The 18,042-nt window shown below is 41.0% G+C and overlaps 1 protein-coding gene across 1 annotated transcript in view; it reads right to left on the bottom strand.

Annotated features, from left to right (window-relative positions):
* Positions 1-11,641: 11,641 nt before the first annotated feature.
* Positions 11,642-18,042, bottom strand: part of Ell2 (elongation factor for RNA polymerase II 2) — a 66,096-nt gene continuing 59,695 nt past the window's right edge. The window contains exons 9-12 of the mRNA XM_027401851.2: positions 17,887-17,953; positions 14,282-14,453; positions 13,448-13,492; positions 11,642-13,359 (exon numbers count right to left, since the gene is read on the bottom strand). Of these exons, the coding sequence (XP_027257652.1) occupies positions 13,243-13,359; positions 13,448-13,492; positions 14,282-14,453; positions 17,887-17,953 (401 nt within the window). The 3' untranslated portion in view covers positions 11,642-13,242. The remainder of the gene's footprint in view (positions 13,360-13,447; positions 13,493-14,281; positions 14,454-17,886; positions 17,954-18,042) is intronic.

Genomic DNA, 18,042 nt, shown 5'->3' with positions numbered 1-18,042 from the left:
CAATAAACAGTTATAATGACTGAGCCATCTTGCAAGCCAAAATAAACTCTTCGGAAAGAAAAGACTGTTCCAGAAAACCAGTTTCTTTTGCATATTTGTCTATATTTTCCAAAGAAAACAAATAAAAAGGTAATTCTTTGTCACTGACCCATATCCCCACCTTCAGGTAATCACATAGGTAAATGTTTTCTACCAGACTGAGGACTGTCCACCTCTGTAGTGATTTTCATCTAACCCTGAATACACTAGGAATTTTGTATTTGTAATTGTATCTTTTGTGTTTGTAATTGTATCTTTAATTCGTTTTTAAGTGCCTTTCCTTTTGTATTGTTCAAGTTGGGCTTTGTTAATGGGCTAAATGAAATTCAATAAAACACAGAAGGAAAAAAATATATGAGAAGTATAGTGAAAGAAAAATACAGTAAGGTAAAAGTGATGAAAGAATCGAAGATAATGAAGCCATCAGAGTAATGAAAATCACATTAGAACAGATATTGTGGAAAATGCACTCAATGGGTGGAGGTCAGAGTACAGTGAATAAAATAGCTTTTAAGCAGGGAGCCAAATAAATGAAATTAAGTAAAAAGAAGGTGACAGCTGTTACATACAGCCACCTGCCAAGCAGGGGTTATAGTTGTCTTTGATAGAGAACAGGCTGAGGAAACAGGAAAGAATGCCCGAAATTAAAATTACAACACAACTAAAGTGAAGTCTGATACAGCTGTGCACATAAGAGGTTCAGGTGTTAAATCCCACAGAAATGACCAAGAGGGAGGCACACATTCACACCAGTAAGCTCTGATGAATAGAAATAACATGAGGACTTTGTGAATGACTTAGAAAAAGCAAGCTTCATATATGGGAGAAAAGAACAGGTTGATCTTGGGCTTTTTCAACAGAAATAGTCAATTAGCAAAGGTGGAGGAGGGTAGACTACAACTCTGGTAATGAATTAAATAAAATACAGTCTCAGGGAAGCAGACCACAAAGGCAGAGCCTTGGGTCATTTTAACCACACAGCAAAATGAATGCATTCAGAATTTTGGTTAAAGAACCAGGCATTACTGGAAACCCTAGACCTAAAACCACCATGTAACGTGGACATGTCATGGAATATGCTGTAGAGACCCGAAGCCTGTGTAGAGAAATGAAGCAGCCTCCATTTCTTTCTCCCGGTTCACAGTGTGGAGCCACAGCTGCCTCTGGAAGCTGCAAATTCAAGAAACAAACTTAATTTCTCACATCCAGAAATTAACAATGTAATATTAAAAGTTTTTAATTAATCTGGAACTTATTTATGAATATTTATTAAATAACCTTCATAATTTTAGGTTTTTAGGAGATTTTATGAGGCAAGGTAGGACAGAGACAGGACAAGGGTCAGTTATTAAATGTGAAACATTTAGATAACATGAGAATCCTCTCAATATTGTTACTGAGAATTCCAGATTTTCATAACTTGGACTAAATAATCTAAATATCAGGAGTGATTGTAATATTAAAAGAGGCTATAAATCATGAAAAAGCATGCAGTTTACAAAGGAATAACACAGAATAATGTTCAGACATTGTTAAGCAAAGTGTACATTTGGTATCCTATTGAACAATAGAAAGAAAACTTCATGGACATGTGTATTCTTGTAGGTACTTCTAAAACCTGATTCTGGTGCATTGGAATGGGGAATTTCTCCTTTTACTATGTCCAGTGTATACTGTTTGGGTTTTTGCACAGTGCCTTTCTCCTTTTCTGTTTGTTCTAATTCTTTTCTTTTGCTTGTTTGAGACACCGTCTCTCAGTGTAGGTCTGGATGGCCTCAAACTCAAGAGATCTACCTGCTTCTGCCTCCCAAGTGCTGGGATTAAAGGCATGAGCGACCACATCCCACCCAATCCCCCCAATTCTTAAAGATTATGATGGCTATTCTTTTTCCTTATCAAAATTATTTTTTGCAATTTTAAAAAAATTTCAAGCATAATCACATAATTTTCCTTCTCCCTCTCCTCCACTCAACCCCACCATATTCCTTGCTTTGATCCCTTTCAAGTTCATGACCCTTTTTTTTTTGTCACATATATGTACTTAAACCTAAAACTACCACCTGCTGGGTGGTCTGTTTACTCTCTTGCATGTATGTACCTGATTTCAGGGTTAACCATTTAGAATTAGGGGGCTCATCCTGGGATGATTTGCTCTCCCTTTCTCATTAGTTACCTGTAGTTCTTGTTTAGGGGTGGGGCCCACCATGAGAGTTCTGCCTTCCATGTAAGCATGTGCCATTGTTAAGGTCTACTTATGCATCCATATTGTTGAGGTAACATGGATATACCTTCCATGTCATTTCTAGGAGACACAATCTCGAAGCAGACTTCTTGGTCCTCTGGCTCTTACAATCTTCTGTGATGTTTCCTGGGCCTTAGGTGTAGGGCTATGTTGTAGATTTATCAACTGGGGCTGGGCACTCTCTGTGCTTGAGCAGTTTGTGGTGTCTGTCTGCTGCAAAGGAAGCTTTTTTGATGAAGACCCCTTTGAAAAGCCAGATTTGTCTGTGAGCATAGGGATACATTCAGAGTGTAGTTAGGATTACACTAGTTTAGTAAAGTAGTACCAGACTCTTCTCTAAGGTTCATGATCTCATTGGCCAGGTGTCCATCACCATGATTTCCCTCCTGTTGAGCATGCCTTACATCCAATTCACGGCTCTTGGTCACCTCCAAGATATAAGTACTACTATTGCACCTTCAGCGATATCCCCCTGCTGGCTATTATTGTGGTTCATGGGCTTCACGGCTGGCAGGACTGATTCCCTCCCTCTTGAAGCAGATTGCACACAATCTTCCCATACCGTAAAAGCTAGATCTAGGGAGGAAGTTTTTGGGTCAGATCCAGTCCAGAGCACATTCTATCAACAGACTAAAGAAGGCAAAGGGCATGTTTTCATTTTATTCTAGATCACCATTAAGTCATGGGCTGGGAGTTAGAAAGACAATCAGGTCAAGCTGCTTTGCTTAAGAGTTCTGTTAGCTCATTTCCTGTCCCAGTCCTGGTGAGTTGCTGGGAGACACTCAGGACCTGTTGTCCAAACCTGACCTTTTGCCCTGGCCTGCTTTTGCTGTCCTGTGGTACTCTAGGCTGATAGGCCTCTAGCCTCATTATTTGCTTTCTAGCATGAGCATTACCTCGGCATTTGTTTTTGATACCTGGTAGTTGTTTTTGCTTGGCACTGACTTTTGGATTGCAGGCCTTTTGAAGGCAGCGATTATGGTTTGTCCTATGAAATAAAGGAAGCATAGGATAAGAGGAGAACAAACACTGTGTGTGTGTCTGTGTGTGTGTGTGTGTGTTTTTGTGTGTGTGTGTATTGCCATAGGGCAAATGCGTCATGTTTTAATGGATGCATGATTCTTTCCACTAAGGCAGGAGTCTGAGAGACAAGCCATCATACTTCTCAAAGTTGATTACTTGTGGTGTTTTCTCCCCCTTGGCCTGGGGCAGGCAATCAGAGGCAAGGCATATTATAGACTTCTGTATGGCATTCAGTCCACAGCTTCCTTCTTTCTTCAAAAATAAAGTTCTGAATAAGCATTCTGAAGAAATAAGGAAAAGGCTTCAGAAATAAGAGTTCAATTCTACTATTTACTTTTTAATTAAAAAACAAAAACAAAACATGCGGGCATAGGACTGCCATCCCAGCCCTAAAGAGAGAATGGCTGAAGGGCTGCTGTGGACCCAGCAGAGAAATGTTTGGCATATTATCTACTCGAGTCTGTACCCTGAGGTATTAAGTTATAAACTACTGGCTTTCATCTTGGGTTCTCTGTTCCTCTTCTTTCACCGTTACTCTTTTGGTAAGAAGGCACTTTCTTAGCCTAGACATAGCTGTGCAGTCAGCTGGGAAGCAGATTCTCTGGATAGGCCAAGGCCTGACACAACTGCAGCTTCAGCCAATAGTCTAACTTTTTGAGGGGCATTAAGCTGGAGCCACCCAGCTAAGCTGTTTCTAGAGTCTGGATGCTGAGAAACTGCATGGGATAGTAGATGTGAAATACATAACCACAGTCATGTATTTGTAAGTTTCCAGGCATGTGTGGAAAATGCTCATAATGACAACAAGGAGGAAATTTCTGAAATAGCCTTGTAATCGTTATCATACACAGCCATCGAAAATTATAGGTCACTCCCATGCCAGAACTTATAGGTCACAGGAAATGGTGCAACTGACCATCCTGGAGTTTCTCTGTGATTCAACATTTCCCTTTTCTTTTCAGAGAAAGGAAACCCAAATAAGTACAAAAACTGTTTCTTTAAAAATTATATCTTTAGCTGGGTGGTGGTGGCACACGCCTTTAATCCCAGCACTTGGGAGGCAGAGGAAGGCGGATCTCTGTGAGTTCGAGGCCAGCCTGGTCTCCGGAGTGAGTGCCAGGATAGGCTCCAAAGCTACACAGAGAAACCCTGTCTCGAAAAACAAAACAAAACAAAACACAACAAAAAATTATATCTTTAATCTCCTCCATAGGGTTTCGAATAGCCACCCAAGTCATAAAGTTAACAAAATGAAGACATCATGGACTACAGTTGTGGGCTGAGAGTATGCCAGTTATTTGAGTATGAAAATCAGTTATGCCATAACTGAATGCACACAGCAAATGCCAAGGCAAAGGAGCAGTAGAATAGTCCTGCTCAGGGATGAAGGGATTCCATATACAACACTACAAATGCCAGCAGCAGTGACCATCCTTGGCACCAACAGGTGGAAAAACAGCCTGGCCATGGTGGATGGCCTCTTCCTTCCAGGCAGGAGGTGAAGTGAGGACTGCACTAGCAGGAGACCTAGAGGGTTATTAGTGACCTGTGGAATGGCCTCAAGTGAAGGACTGTGAAGCAGAAGAAGGATGCATTTCCACAGGAGGCAGGTGTTTACCCTCAGGGAGAAAACAAAGCAGTGAGGAGAATGGGGCTCAGCATAAGCAGGGCGGCAGAGAATTTTCCATCCCGCCAGAAACTTCAGTTTTCCTTGGGATAAACTAAGCTTCATGGAGGAAGAATGTTGGTGGCCTCTGAGATGTTAGTGGGTCCTACCTTGGGGGACTGGCACCAAGCCAGAGGACAAACTCTGAAAGCAGGCTGACAGGAATTGGGGTCTAATGGAGACACCTGACCTGTATTCTTGCTTGTCACTCATCCAGTATGACTCCTTTGGGCCCATTTCTTCTTTGTAGGTCATTCCACCTCACACTAAAGATGGCTTAAAGCAAGAATCAATTGCTCCCTGAGGAGTGTTTCCAAGTTGTGAAGAAATATTGCCATTTCCTCTTTCTCTAACCCTTTTGCATGTTCTTCTTGCTTGGTTATTTGTTTCCTGTCTGCCTAGCAATAACATAATCACACAGTTGGCCTGGCTACTAACAGTAGAGAGAGATGATGACAATTTTTAATAGTACAGGCATTCTCTTTTTATGTGTGGCCTAGATTTCTTGCTCTAGCTCCAGAAGTGGTTACCCAGAGAAGGCAGCAGCAGCAGATCTGGCTGTTCTGTGTACTCATTATGCAGCAGGCTCTCATTTCATGGAAGACAGGCATCTTGACTATCCCTGGGAAAGAGAGTCGCTAGTCTTCCCCGGCCCACATCTTTCTATGTGAAGCCTCTTGGGCCAGCTGAGGTTCACTGGCCCATTAAAATGTTACTAGCCCATTTTGGAAACTTTACGGCCCACATCTTTCTATGTGAAGCCTCAGCCCATTTTGGAAACTTTCCTCCACAGGGATTAGCAACATGAGAAGGCCACCCAATCAGAACATCAAGTACCAAAAAAACGCCTGTGATCAGGCCAGAAACAAGTGTGTGACCCTCAGGAAAGCAGCATTCATGTCTCTGGATTTACCTCCCCATAAATGATGAATAAAAGGTGAAGCAGCAATTGAGGAACAAATTCAGTAGCAAGAGGGAAAGACCTGCCATGGCGTTTGCTAATGAAGAGAACCGGATAAACAGACATTGGCTGCTAATGGCTTTTCAAAGTGGTCTCTCTACCTGATTCTCTCAAGCACCTGCCCATTAGCTTCCTGCTGCTTCCTTTGTGAGGGGAAGCCTGCTTGTTCCCTCATTGCTATGTCCCCTTATTACTCATTCTCAAAGCCAAACCTATTGTGTCCCATTTACTACAGTTGCAATCATTTTGCAGTTCACATTTGTCTTGTGCAATGGTATTTTCTTGTTCCCAATCATAAAACTGACCAGTACATATAAATACTTGTTGAACACAGACTGCTGATTCAGTGAGGAACTGGAAAACCATGCAACAATGTTTATCAGAGGACTTTCTGACAGATTCTGTTGCTGTCCCAAAACAGTTAACAGCATCTCCCTCTGTCTACCTCCATAATAGAAGTCAGAGCCTGAACTGTTTAGAGGACTTTGCAAAGGGCATATCCTTCCCCCTTGGCTTCTGCTTCCTCTCATTGGTGTTGGGAACAGATGGTGAAAAGTCAGCTAGTGCTACAGACTTCTTAAAGGTCTCCACAGAGAGCTGAAGGCAATGCTGTTCCTTACTATAGGCTAGTGAAAAAGCTTCACGATGGCCTCTTAGGATGACTGCGTGAGGAACTCTGAAGGTTGGTGTGTGATTCATGCTTGATGCAAGTCTGCAGCAGAGCAGGGATGCAGCTGGGAAGTTGCTGCATCCTATTGAGGGCTAAAGTGCCCTAGAAGTCTAGTTTCCTACCCCCAAAGCCAAAGATATCCTATGAGAGGAAGATGGATGGGGCTGAGGAAGAGGGAATGGGGACTGCCAAGGCTAGACAAAGGAGGGACTTGGCCAGCAGCTAGAGGCCACAGAAAGATCTGAGATGCCAAAGACTTGACAGCCTCTGGAGGAAACCAAGGCCAATTTCAAAGGTGCCAATCCAAGACCTATCTTGCCCAATGACCCCCACGTACCTGCTCTTTCCTTTCATGCTGCTGCAAGCTGAACAGTTAAGAGGGGGATGGCAAAAAGTACGTGGCTGTTAGCCTAAAGCAATCTGGATTTGGAAGAGAGAGGCTCTTAACTTTAAACACACTGCAGAGTTTTGGCTATTATACAAGACTGGATTTATAAAGTTCTGAAATGAGACCTATACTATAAGACTGAGTAGCCACTCTGTAGAAATTATGGGACCTGCCACAACTTCATCTCTGAAGGCAGCTTACAGGAGAAGATGTGAGAACAATAATGTTGCTTTATGATTATAGTAGTCAGTCACTCTAGTTCAGTGCAGCAGTCTTTGCTAATCCATCCCAAATCGTAACAGAGTTGAGGCAAATTGCTCTGGGTCACATGTTGGCAATTCCAGAATTGAGATTCACAGCAAGATGTAACATTTCAACTGCCACCAAGCTTTTGGTGTGCTGCTTTGCGGTCCCTGTTTCTGAGCTGGTGGCCTTTATCTGTAGTCAAAGACAAATCATTAATATTAAGATATGCATATGAACAGAATGGAGACGCATTCAAGAGAAAGCAGGAGCAGGTGGGAGGTGGTAATTGGCTCCTACAGCAATAGAGGCTTATCAACAGCAAGAGAGAAGGGAAGGATGAGGGTGGATGTCGGAGTGGCATGCCAGCAGTCCCTAGTGTCCCCTTACAGCTGTTCTTGGCTGCAGAGTCCAGGTGTTCATAAGACCCCTGGAGACCCTCTCTATTCTCCTTAGGCAAGTCTGATTTAAATGAACTCTGTTCTTGAGAGGAGGAGCCTGATGGTACAAGGAGTTGTTTTCCCAGCGGAAAGTGTCTTTCCTATGATGAACCCTCTCAAGGACCCTCTACAAGGAGGTGGTAAGAAATCACTAGGCTTACAAACAAAAGGCTCTTTTAATCTCTGTCCTTTTTGTGAAAGTTGTAAATTTTTTGGCCATCAGTACAATGAGAATGAGACTCAAGTCACTCAGAAAAAATGACTATTAAAAATGGTTTGTGTATATGTGAGTGCTTATATATATATATCCCTGTGTATCACATATGTACTCATAGAGACCAGAGAAGGACACTTGCTCCCCTGGAACTAGAGTTTCATGTAGTTATGAGCCTCTTGACCTGGGATCCTTTGTAAGAACAGCAAGTGTTCTTAACTGCTGAGCAATCTCTCTAGACCCCAAAAAGTGACTTAAAATTCTACTTAAGCTGGGCAGTGGTAGTGCACACCTTTAGTCCCAGCTCTCAGGAGGCAGAGGCAGAGGCAGGAGGATCTCCGAGTTCAAGGCCACCTTGGCCTAAAAAAAATCTACTTAAAAGTAAATAAAAGCATTTCAGTTACAGTCATTTAATATGTAAATTGGATTGCTATACATAAAGTATGGCTTTAAAATAGAAAAACACACACACACACACACACACAGCCCTGTCCTTTATAAAGATAACTGGAATTGGAAAAGATTCAGTTTCGCTGAAGTTTGGAGCAAATGCACACCAACACCATGTGTAAGTTACTGGGAGTCATGGTGCTAAGTTAATGTGGTACTTGGAAATTAGGACCAGAGCCTTTAAAATACTCTGCATTGTGTATGTGTCTACCACACAAGCTCAGTTACCATCATGACAATCTTTGAATGAATTCAGTGGGGTTGTGCATTGAAACTCCTGCAAGGCTTTGCACATACAAATACATGATGGAAACGAATAATTCTCAAATACTCAATAAAACTCGTAGAGAAAATTTACATATATATTACCCTAACATCCCCCAAAGTATCTATCCCACTCGAAGGCTGAGGGCAGAGTACCTTTTTCACTTGGCCACAATCTGTGGCTTGTGAGTATGGACTCTTAGCCACCCCATTTAACTTAACTCCATGCTCTGCACCACTGTAGCCAATGCCTGTGCTTGTTTGGCACTTTACTACCTCTTGTCTCTGTGCCAGTTTCTAGCAGTGGCTGCTCCCCTACCTGGGAGCTCTGCCATGTGCTGCCAACAAGCTTTATCTATTATAAAATGAAGGCAGTTTAGAGTGAAATGCGACTGGTGGGCTCCACTATCTTTGCCCTTACATAAACACCAGAGTCCTTCTATTATCCTCAGAGTGTCAACCACTTGGAAGGCTCAGCAAGTGCTAAACATGAAATAAATATCAACAAAAGCATGTATTGAATTTAAAGAAACATTTCTAGAGATGCTGTGATTAAGCTGGAAATTGGTATACCAATTTTAGACCGTTATCTTCTACCACATCCTTGACAACTGAGAGGAAGGAAAGGAGAGAAATGACTCTTCAAAGCTGTCCTTTGACTGCTACATGTGCACACACACACATAAATATGTCAAAAATAGGGGCTGGAGAGATGGCTCAGAGGTTAAGAGCACTGGCTGCTCTTCCAGAGGTCCTGAGTTCAATTCCCAGCAACCACTTGGTGGCTCACAACCATCCGTTATGAGATCTGGTGCCCTCTTCTGGAAGCAGAATGTTGTATACATAAAAAATATGTAAAACATAATTTAAAAATTCAGAAAATGAAATCAGAACCTATATGCAAGTTGTGTCCAATGGAAAAAAAATAGTTCAAAACCATTTCAGATTCCAAAGGAAACTAGAGGTATGAACACTGATATTGGAAAGAGATGTCCCCTATGGAACTGTCCAGTTAATCACAGCAAAAGGAAAGTGTCACAGGCAGTAATCCGCCACTGTGACCACTGCCTACATTCCTACATCCCAGCTTTGAGAAGGGAGCAGCAGGGCACAGCCACTTGAATGTCTCAGTTCACCAATCCATATCCTTTCCACTTCAGTGTTAAATATGACCTCTGTGAAGAGTCTGCCTTGCTCATTCTTCCAGTACACATTAGTGAGCACCATCTCTATGCCAGCCCGATGTCAGAGGCTGAGGATTCTGGAACAAAAAAGACAGTCTCCATTATGTTGGAACTTAAGAATACAAATAGTATCCAGTTGTAATGGTGACTGAGTGCCATGAAGGAGGAACACAGAATCAAGAGCGCATGTATCAGTGTGGAAGGTCAAACAGAGCGCATCAGGGTGAGGACTCAGCAGAGTGAGGAAGTGGAGTTTAGAGCTAGTGGTACAGTGTTTGTTTAGCATGGCCTTGGGATGGGAGGAACCATTAGTAACAGACAGCAGGAAGTGAGAGTGGTGAGGCAGAGTACAGCAACCATGTACCATGACAATTAGCTGTAAACCCACTGGGGAAATCATCAACTGTGAAGGACAGGCAAGAAGTCCTAGGCTGGCTAATCAAACACACCAGCTAATCATGTGGGCTCATCTTCAGGAAGCTCTCTCCTGTATTTCATAGACCTAGACAGGGAGGACTTAGTGTTCATTTGCAAGTTCCCATGTTATACCAATAATCTAATCTTAGTAGGAAGAACCAGCCTGGTGGGTCAGTTGAATCAGGCACACAGAAGTTGAACATGACATTTTATTGGATTCTCAACTTGAGAATTAGGCAATCATAAAATGTCAGAGCCACCTGCAGCCACTGCTGTCCTCCCAGTGCAATCTCTGAATGGTAAAACCAGAAGAGCAGTATCAACAAACCCCGAACATTCCTCCTCTGAACTTCAAGCCTATCTCTGCCTTGCCCCCTTTGCAGTCAGTCAAAATGCATTTACTCTCCCTGGAAAGCAATGTTTCCACAAACATTACCTGCATTGGGCAGATATTCAATGACCTAATTTAGGTGGCTACTTTTGGTTGAATTCTCAAAAGTTTTTTGTATTGAAACTTTCACCACAGCTTTACTTTAGGGCTGAGGACAAGAAGTAAGCACAAAGTTAGATGTTTGCTGATGCTGAGATGCTGACAAAATGATGACTTCAGGGCCCTCATTTTTACCTTTGAGCATCCTTGTAAACTTAACCAGAGTCATTGCTGGCACAGTAATTGAAGGTTTTTAATGCCAGGGCTCAACTAAGGCCTTTTCTTTCTCCTGTACTATTTCCTCAGAAAACTAGTGTACAGACTCAGCTGGGGTAATCTTCTGCCTAATCTAAACTGGGTATCTGCTAAAGATGAAGTCTGTAAGTTCAAAATTTCAAGATTTGGGACTTAAAATTTAGAGCTACACCCAAGCCAACCGAACAAACATTACACATCAGCCTGCAAGTGTCACTTGAGAAAACTTGGGAAAATGAAGATCCCTAGCCCCTACCAAGAAACTCTAGTATGGGTAATGCAAACCATTTAAGAAGCACACTTTTGAGAAACATAGCAAATAGCAAATAACAGCAACAACCTTTGATTAAAAGGCCCACCAGTCATTACCTATAGACTCCATATGTCCCTCAGGAGACCCTACTATGGTAATGTGAGGCCCCAATTTAGCCACAACTAAGCTTCAAACTCAAAAGTTGGAGATAAACTAACATTTAATAGTGAGTGTATCAATACCAAGGCAAACAAGCACCAGGTATCTCAATGGAATTCTCTAGAAGGACCATGCTACACATAAATGAAATTTGTGCAATGATGTCTGAATTGCAGACTCTTTTCTCAGTGGTTAGAAGGCCTCTGTATTTCTATACATTAGCTAATCTTTCCAGGTAATGTTTCAGTTAATGTAACTCCCGAGAAGAGAGTTAATCAACATATTCTGTTACACGACCTCAATACTAACATTTTTTAGTTTACAGTGACACATGACAAAGTTATTCACTTTTGTTTGGATGCTGGAGACAAACATCTTTATTAAAGATACTACCAAAATTTTGGCAAACATTTCAAAACAGATTTGTAAACATAATGCTTCCCTTTTCAACTGGCAGCACTTTGAAAAGACGATACAAGACAACACAACCTGAATCAACATTAGTTCAAAATCCTTATATTTTGACCACATAACTTATGTTCCCACATGATAAGACAAGAGATAGTTTAAATCAACAATAACAGATAAACTCCATGAAATGAAAGTTTGTGCTGTTTGATGAATCACAGTATGTTATGGTTAAATATATCTACTTTTTTTTTTTTTAATATTCCTGGTATCCAGGATGAAAAAAAAATCTTTAAATATACATCTGATGTAGGTAATAGCTTCTTTGCATATCTCTCTTCAAAAATACTTTATAGCAGTATATAAATAGGTTACCTACACATTTAATTTTATCATTTGCCCCAAAACTATAGATCTATTTCATTTTTATAACATATCAATTTTTTGCCCAACATTAATAAAGCTGACAAACTGTTGAAATGGAAATGCTTCTGTCTTCCACAATAGAAGTAGCAATTTAACAGAAACAAACAAACATTACCAACAACCTGCTGTACCACTCATTAGTTGTTTAACCTGAGCGTCCAGCCTACTGAGTAGCAGCTTTTTACCTTCCTGCAGCTCACACCCACATCAGTTCTGCAGACACACAAGCTGAACACACACACACACACACACACACACACACACACACACACACACACACACACACACACACACACACGTGTTCTGACGCTTGTAGGCCACAGTGTGCTCCCCGTGGCTATCAGCACAGGGGAGCAGTGCAGCTACTGATTAACCACACAATGTACACAATTAGCAAACACCTTAAGGCAGCCATTGCAATGGGGGGTTTAACTTGCAGGGCAGGCTTAACACTCTAGAGCCAGTCAGCCCTGTGTGTGTGTGTGTGTGTGTGTGTGTGTGTGCGCGCGCGCGCGCGCATGTATGTATGTATGTGCATAGAAAACTATACACATATTCAAACAATATTTCCATTTTTCAACCCTCCAAAACAATGTTTTGATTTTTTTGAATTTTGTGCAAATATCTAAATATTCTACCATTTAAGGCAAACAGTTTGCATTAAGAAAGGTCAGAAAATAGGCTTAGGAAAAGCATTTCACTTTGCACATTACTGTTTTGTTTTTAAACACAAGCAACTCTTAAGTGTGGACATTGCATCCCTGATACAAAAAAAAAAAAAAAGAATCGAAATCACCTCTAATGACAAACACAAGTTTTCAAGGAAAAATTGATTTGAAGTATAGACACTGGATCCCCAATATCTAAAAAACTGCTTCTATTAACAAACAAGTTTGGGGGTGCGGAAGGACCAGAAAAAGAAAGCAGCTTCAAAATTCAGGGAAGCAAAGTAGAATGAAGAGAAAGAAAAAAAAAAAAAGTAACTCAAGTTTACTAATACTGAAACTTCTAACAAGCAAAGTTTCATCATTTAGAATCTAAAGCAACTCATCTGGAATTTTAAATAAATAAGTTTAAGTTTTATTCACATCTTCTGGTCCAAGCAGAGTTCTAGTGCCATGACTCTGCTTGCTGTTGGTCAAATTCACCTATTAGTCTTTTGATGTGAGCCAGCTTGTTATGAAGATACTCGCATCTGTATTTTTCTTCATGGTAATTGGGACTGGACTGCAGACAAAGAAAACAGTGAAGAATTAGGTCACAGAATCTACAGTGCTTCTCACTGCAGGCCAGACGGCACAGTGCTGATACCCACCTGCTTGATCTTCTGATATTCTTGTAAGACTTCTTCATGAACATTCTGCAAAATTAAAAATTAGAAATGAGAAGAGAAGGCCTTGGGGTGGGGGCAGTACAGTACCTAACAGGCATCTGGCAAGGTTGGGGAAATATCGATGAGATGTAACTTGGGACATTTTTATGGAAGGCAATTTGGCAGCAGCTATCAAAATAGCAAATGCAAAATTTGACTCAGCAATTCTAAAAGTTCTTCAGGTCTACCTGCCTGAGCTTATGATTCAGACAGATACAAGGCTAGCAGCTCTGTCCAGCAAAAGACAATCCATACTATGGGAATGCTCTTAGGGCTATACAAGGGATACCATGAGGACAGTACAAACATACAAACAAACACAGGTGCTTTCTGGGATAATGTAAAAATTGTCTATGAAGCATTGTACTAGTCAAAAAAAATCAACGTACAAAATAATAGGGGGAGTTTGATACTATGCTTAAAAGCAAGATATAGTGCTATATTTAATTACTCAATAACTTTTAAGATTTCTTCTAAATTTAATGAGACCAGGAATCACAATAGTGGTTTAAGTTACTAGAATGTAGCACACTGGTGTCTCTTACCATTGCAGAAAACTCACCCTACTTAGTTTTGTTTTGTATGTTTCACAATACATTCTGTATTATAGAGGAGTACCCCCACCTCCTGACTTATTTAAGAACTACTTCAAGAACATTTGTTTCCTAAAGCTGTAGGGAGGCAGATCTGCTAGACAGCTTGCTCTAAGGCTAGTTGAATGGCTAGTAGGGGAGGTAAGAAATGAAAATCAGCCCATCTAAGAACATGTCCATCTACCTGGTACTCTTTTGAACCTGGAGAAAGGCGTTTTCGTTGTGCATCCAGTTTAATAAATCTCCTGGCTACAGTCTCCATCCTGGCATGCAAAGCTCTGTACTCATCATACTCAGCATTGAAGTCATCCTTGTAATTCTGGCGTTGCTCATAGGAGACAATAGCAATATATTTTCTAATAATAAAGAAGAGAGAAACAGAATAAATGGAGAGAAAGAATAAGCATGGTGGCAAGAGTCTGATACGCCACCCTCTTGCATGTGTCTCCAGTAACTTAATGTCACTGTCTCTGGTTTCTTGCCAGGTCACTCAGATAGCAGGCCTCAAGAGTGTTCACGGAGAATGAATGTGGAAAGAGATCTCAGTGGCACATTCAAAGGGAGCCACATAAAATGAAGTGTTCTTTCAGACTTGCTTCTATAACCTTTCCCCAATAAATGGAGTGGAGGAGACCAAGCCTCTGTTAGCAGTCATCTCAAACAGAAGTAATTGACGGCTAACATGACAACAGGAGAGTGCCACCCAGCCACAGAACACTCAAGTCAAAGCTGGCTTAGCACCCCTGCTTTGTGAGAGGAGGTGTCTTTTAGACCTGTGACAAGCAGAAACTTCAACAAGGGGCTTTGTTTGCTCTCTCATTCCTTTCCTGATGTATCTAACTATACAAATTTAAGATTGTTTTTTCTTTTTTTGGACAGTGAGTGAGGCCCCTCTACCAAAGAAAGTCTCTCTAGTTTTGTATCCCCACTTTTGGATAAAGAAAGATTTATTTAATATGTGTACACGTGGGTGCCTACATGTATGTGTGTGCCTGATGCCCCATGGAATCTAGAATAGGGCATTATATCACCTTCAACTGGACTCAGACAGCTATAAGCCACTTACTATGGATGCTAAGAACTGAACCTTAGTCTTCTTAAGGAGCAGTAAATGCTCTTAACCACTGAGCCATCTCTCTAGATCTCTGTTTTGGGTTTTTGGAGACTCATATTGCCCAGGCTGGCCTCTATTTACCATTTAGTTGAGGCTGGCCTTGAAATTTCCATCTTCCTACTTCTCCTTTCTGAGTGCTAAGATTACAGGTATGCATCGCCACACAGAGAGGATTCCTCTAGCACTTTCCAACACAAAATTATACTTACACAACAGAAGGCCAGCGTTGCACTGCTTAGTCTAATTTACTGTCTTAACAGAATGCCACAAATCTGTGACTAGTCCCTAGAACCTTGTAAGTGAAGGCCACCTTCACAACATGCCAGGTGATTCTGCAGTAAATCAGTTATAAAATCATTTTAACAGGAAAACAAGCAGTATCATTAGTTCACAGTCGACCTTCTTTTTTTGCCCTCTATTTTTCTGCCATGGAAGGTCCAATTTCCTTGATTATTTTGGATAAAAACTGAGATTAGGCAGCTGGTGGGGGCTGCAGCATGCATCCTGAGGTGCACACTTGGGCCTTATGGTGGTAACATCTTGGAACTGGGCCTCTCCAGATGGTTTTCTATAATCCTACTGGTTTTATTTAAATTGCTGGATCACAGATGCCTTCCTGGGAAAGTGAGAAAAGTGATTCGGTGTGCAAACTCAGCGTCCTCATTAATGCTTTTATTTCTGCTGAGTTAGACAGCGTGGAGGTTGGGTCTTCGAGTGTAACTGAGATGGGAGTAGTGTGCCGATTTAAGCTGCCCTGGTGGCCTCAGCTGCAAAAGGAACACTGCCAGCCACATGGGAGCCGCCCTCCCCAGACATGCTACCTTACAGCACCCTGGAGGAAGCCCCCTGACAGTCCATGAGGTTCCTGGGAATAAGCATGTATAAATAAAGAATAAGCTGAAATTCAGTTTTAAGTCACTGTATAGTGCATTTATTTCACTTTCTAAAAATCTGACCTTTCGTATTTTATTTAATAACTTTGTTAAGGAAAAATAGCAACTAGGTCAATAATTATATAGCTGTTTGATACTGGCATTTTAACAACCAAAATTGTAAACATTCTTATGACTTTGCAGTTGGTTTTTAAGGAGGTGACAGAGTAAAAATGCACAAATATAGGCTAAAACAACCATAAGCAAGAAAAGCACTCAGTATATAAAAATTTGTAACATTGGGGTTACATATGAATTATTCAAAGGCTGATTGTGGAGGTTTCTTAATGAGTTTCCTTTTAGTTTTCTTATGAGTTAACTTAAGCTCCGTGTTTTGGAAATGTTCTTGTTACTTTTAGAAACTAGCTGTATTGGTTGGTTAAAACTTCATTTTTAGTTTGGGTAAAATATATTGCTTTTATTAGAGCCAATTAAGCATATAACAAAAGCCCTAGAAATGTGACAAATGCACAAGGATTTACTGAGGCAGAGGATCAACACTTAAGGTGATAGTTTCCTGCTGAAAGACTGCATTAGCACATTAGGACTAACCCGAAACACTTCTTAAATAGAGTTAGCCGGTTAAGTTGGCAAGTCTATGGCAGAAGTTTTAGGATACATACATACATACATACATACATACATATCACTATTAATAAAAGGATTTAAAATCTATCACAGGAGAATGGTGTGCTACTCCAGGGCTCAACTTTCCCGAGTCTAAGGAGCCAAACCCTCAGCAATGGGTCTGCAGGGCTGTTTTGAATGGCTGGCTGCTCCTGTGTGGAAGCTGCTACACTATCTCAGATGGCAGAGTACTTAGGGAGGCTCCTCAGGCTAATGTTAGCTGAGCGGTGATAATTAGCACCATAGTTTCTCATTCTCCAGAAACTATAGCTCTCACACTGGTATTAAGCAGAAGTGACAACTCTGTAAATCTGAACTGTTTTCTCTTCTGCAAGAAGCAAGGTTAAAAGCATCATCTCACTCTGCCCACTATGAGGTGGCACTAACAGAAAAACATGTGCAGACAGCTCAGATTATATCTTCATGTTCCATGTTGTACCTATTCTGCAAATTTGTTTCATTTTGAAAGCTATCTGCCATCAGAGCTTTTTGCTCTTCCATATTCCACTTTTCCAGGCACCTGCAAATCAATTATTTTCTTCTTACAGAAGCCTTTTATTGCATGAAAAAGCAAGAATTATATGTCCAAATTATAATTTCTGTGATAAGCAGGTTACAAAAACATTCCCAGCTCAGCATTTACCAACTTGTTGTCACAAGAAAAACACATACCTGTTACTAAAGTGAAATGATCTAACTTTACTATTTTTTTCCTCTTAAAATTAATTTGAGCAAAAGACCTTTGCTTACATAAAAAGGAAGCTATGCCTGCTCTGTAATATTCAGTGCAGAGGTTCAAGCCCTCTGTAGCTCTCTGGGCCCCTCTAGGGGCTGCACATTGATGGACTGTCAGCTTTAAAGGCTATTATGCTCAGCCTGACCCTGCAACCAAGACAAGAGTCTCTATACTTAAAACCATGGAACATTGCTCTGAGCAGGGGAGGCACAGTGGTGGATTGGGGACAGCAGGCTTAATGGCAGCCTTTCAAATGCAGAGGTGGCTTCAGGACTCTATTTCTGGAATTTCTTACTTTTTTGATTTGCAAATTATGGGAAAAGAATTTGCAAACTTTCTAAAATTAAATAGCTCTCTCCATTGGCAGATGGAAAACTTACACCAAATAATCTGGGAGTTCAATTGTTGAAGAAGGCTCCATGGAGGCAGTGCAACCTTCTTTAACTCCTATGAAGGGAAAAAATCAGAGCGTTCATCAATGAGTATGGTTATCAAATGCCTCTCACTTTAAAACAGATTAGAAACATCTGGAACCT

The sequence above is a fragment of the Cricetulus griseus genome, chromosome 2, assembly GCF_003668045.3.
Source record: "Cricetulus griseus strain 17A/GY chromosome 2, alternate assembly CriGri-PICRH-1.0, whole genome shotgun sequence".
Classification (NCBI taxonomy): Eukaryota; Metazoa; Chordata; class Mammalia; order Rodentia; family Cricetidae; genus Cricetulus; species Cricetulus griseus.
The sequence above is the reverse complement of the archived record's forward strand: the minus strand, read 5'-3'. Positions and strand labels throughout refer to the sequence as shown.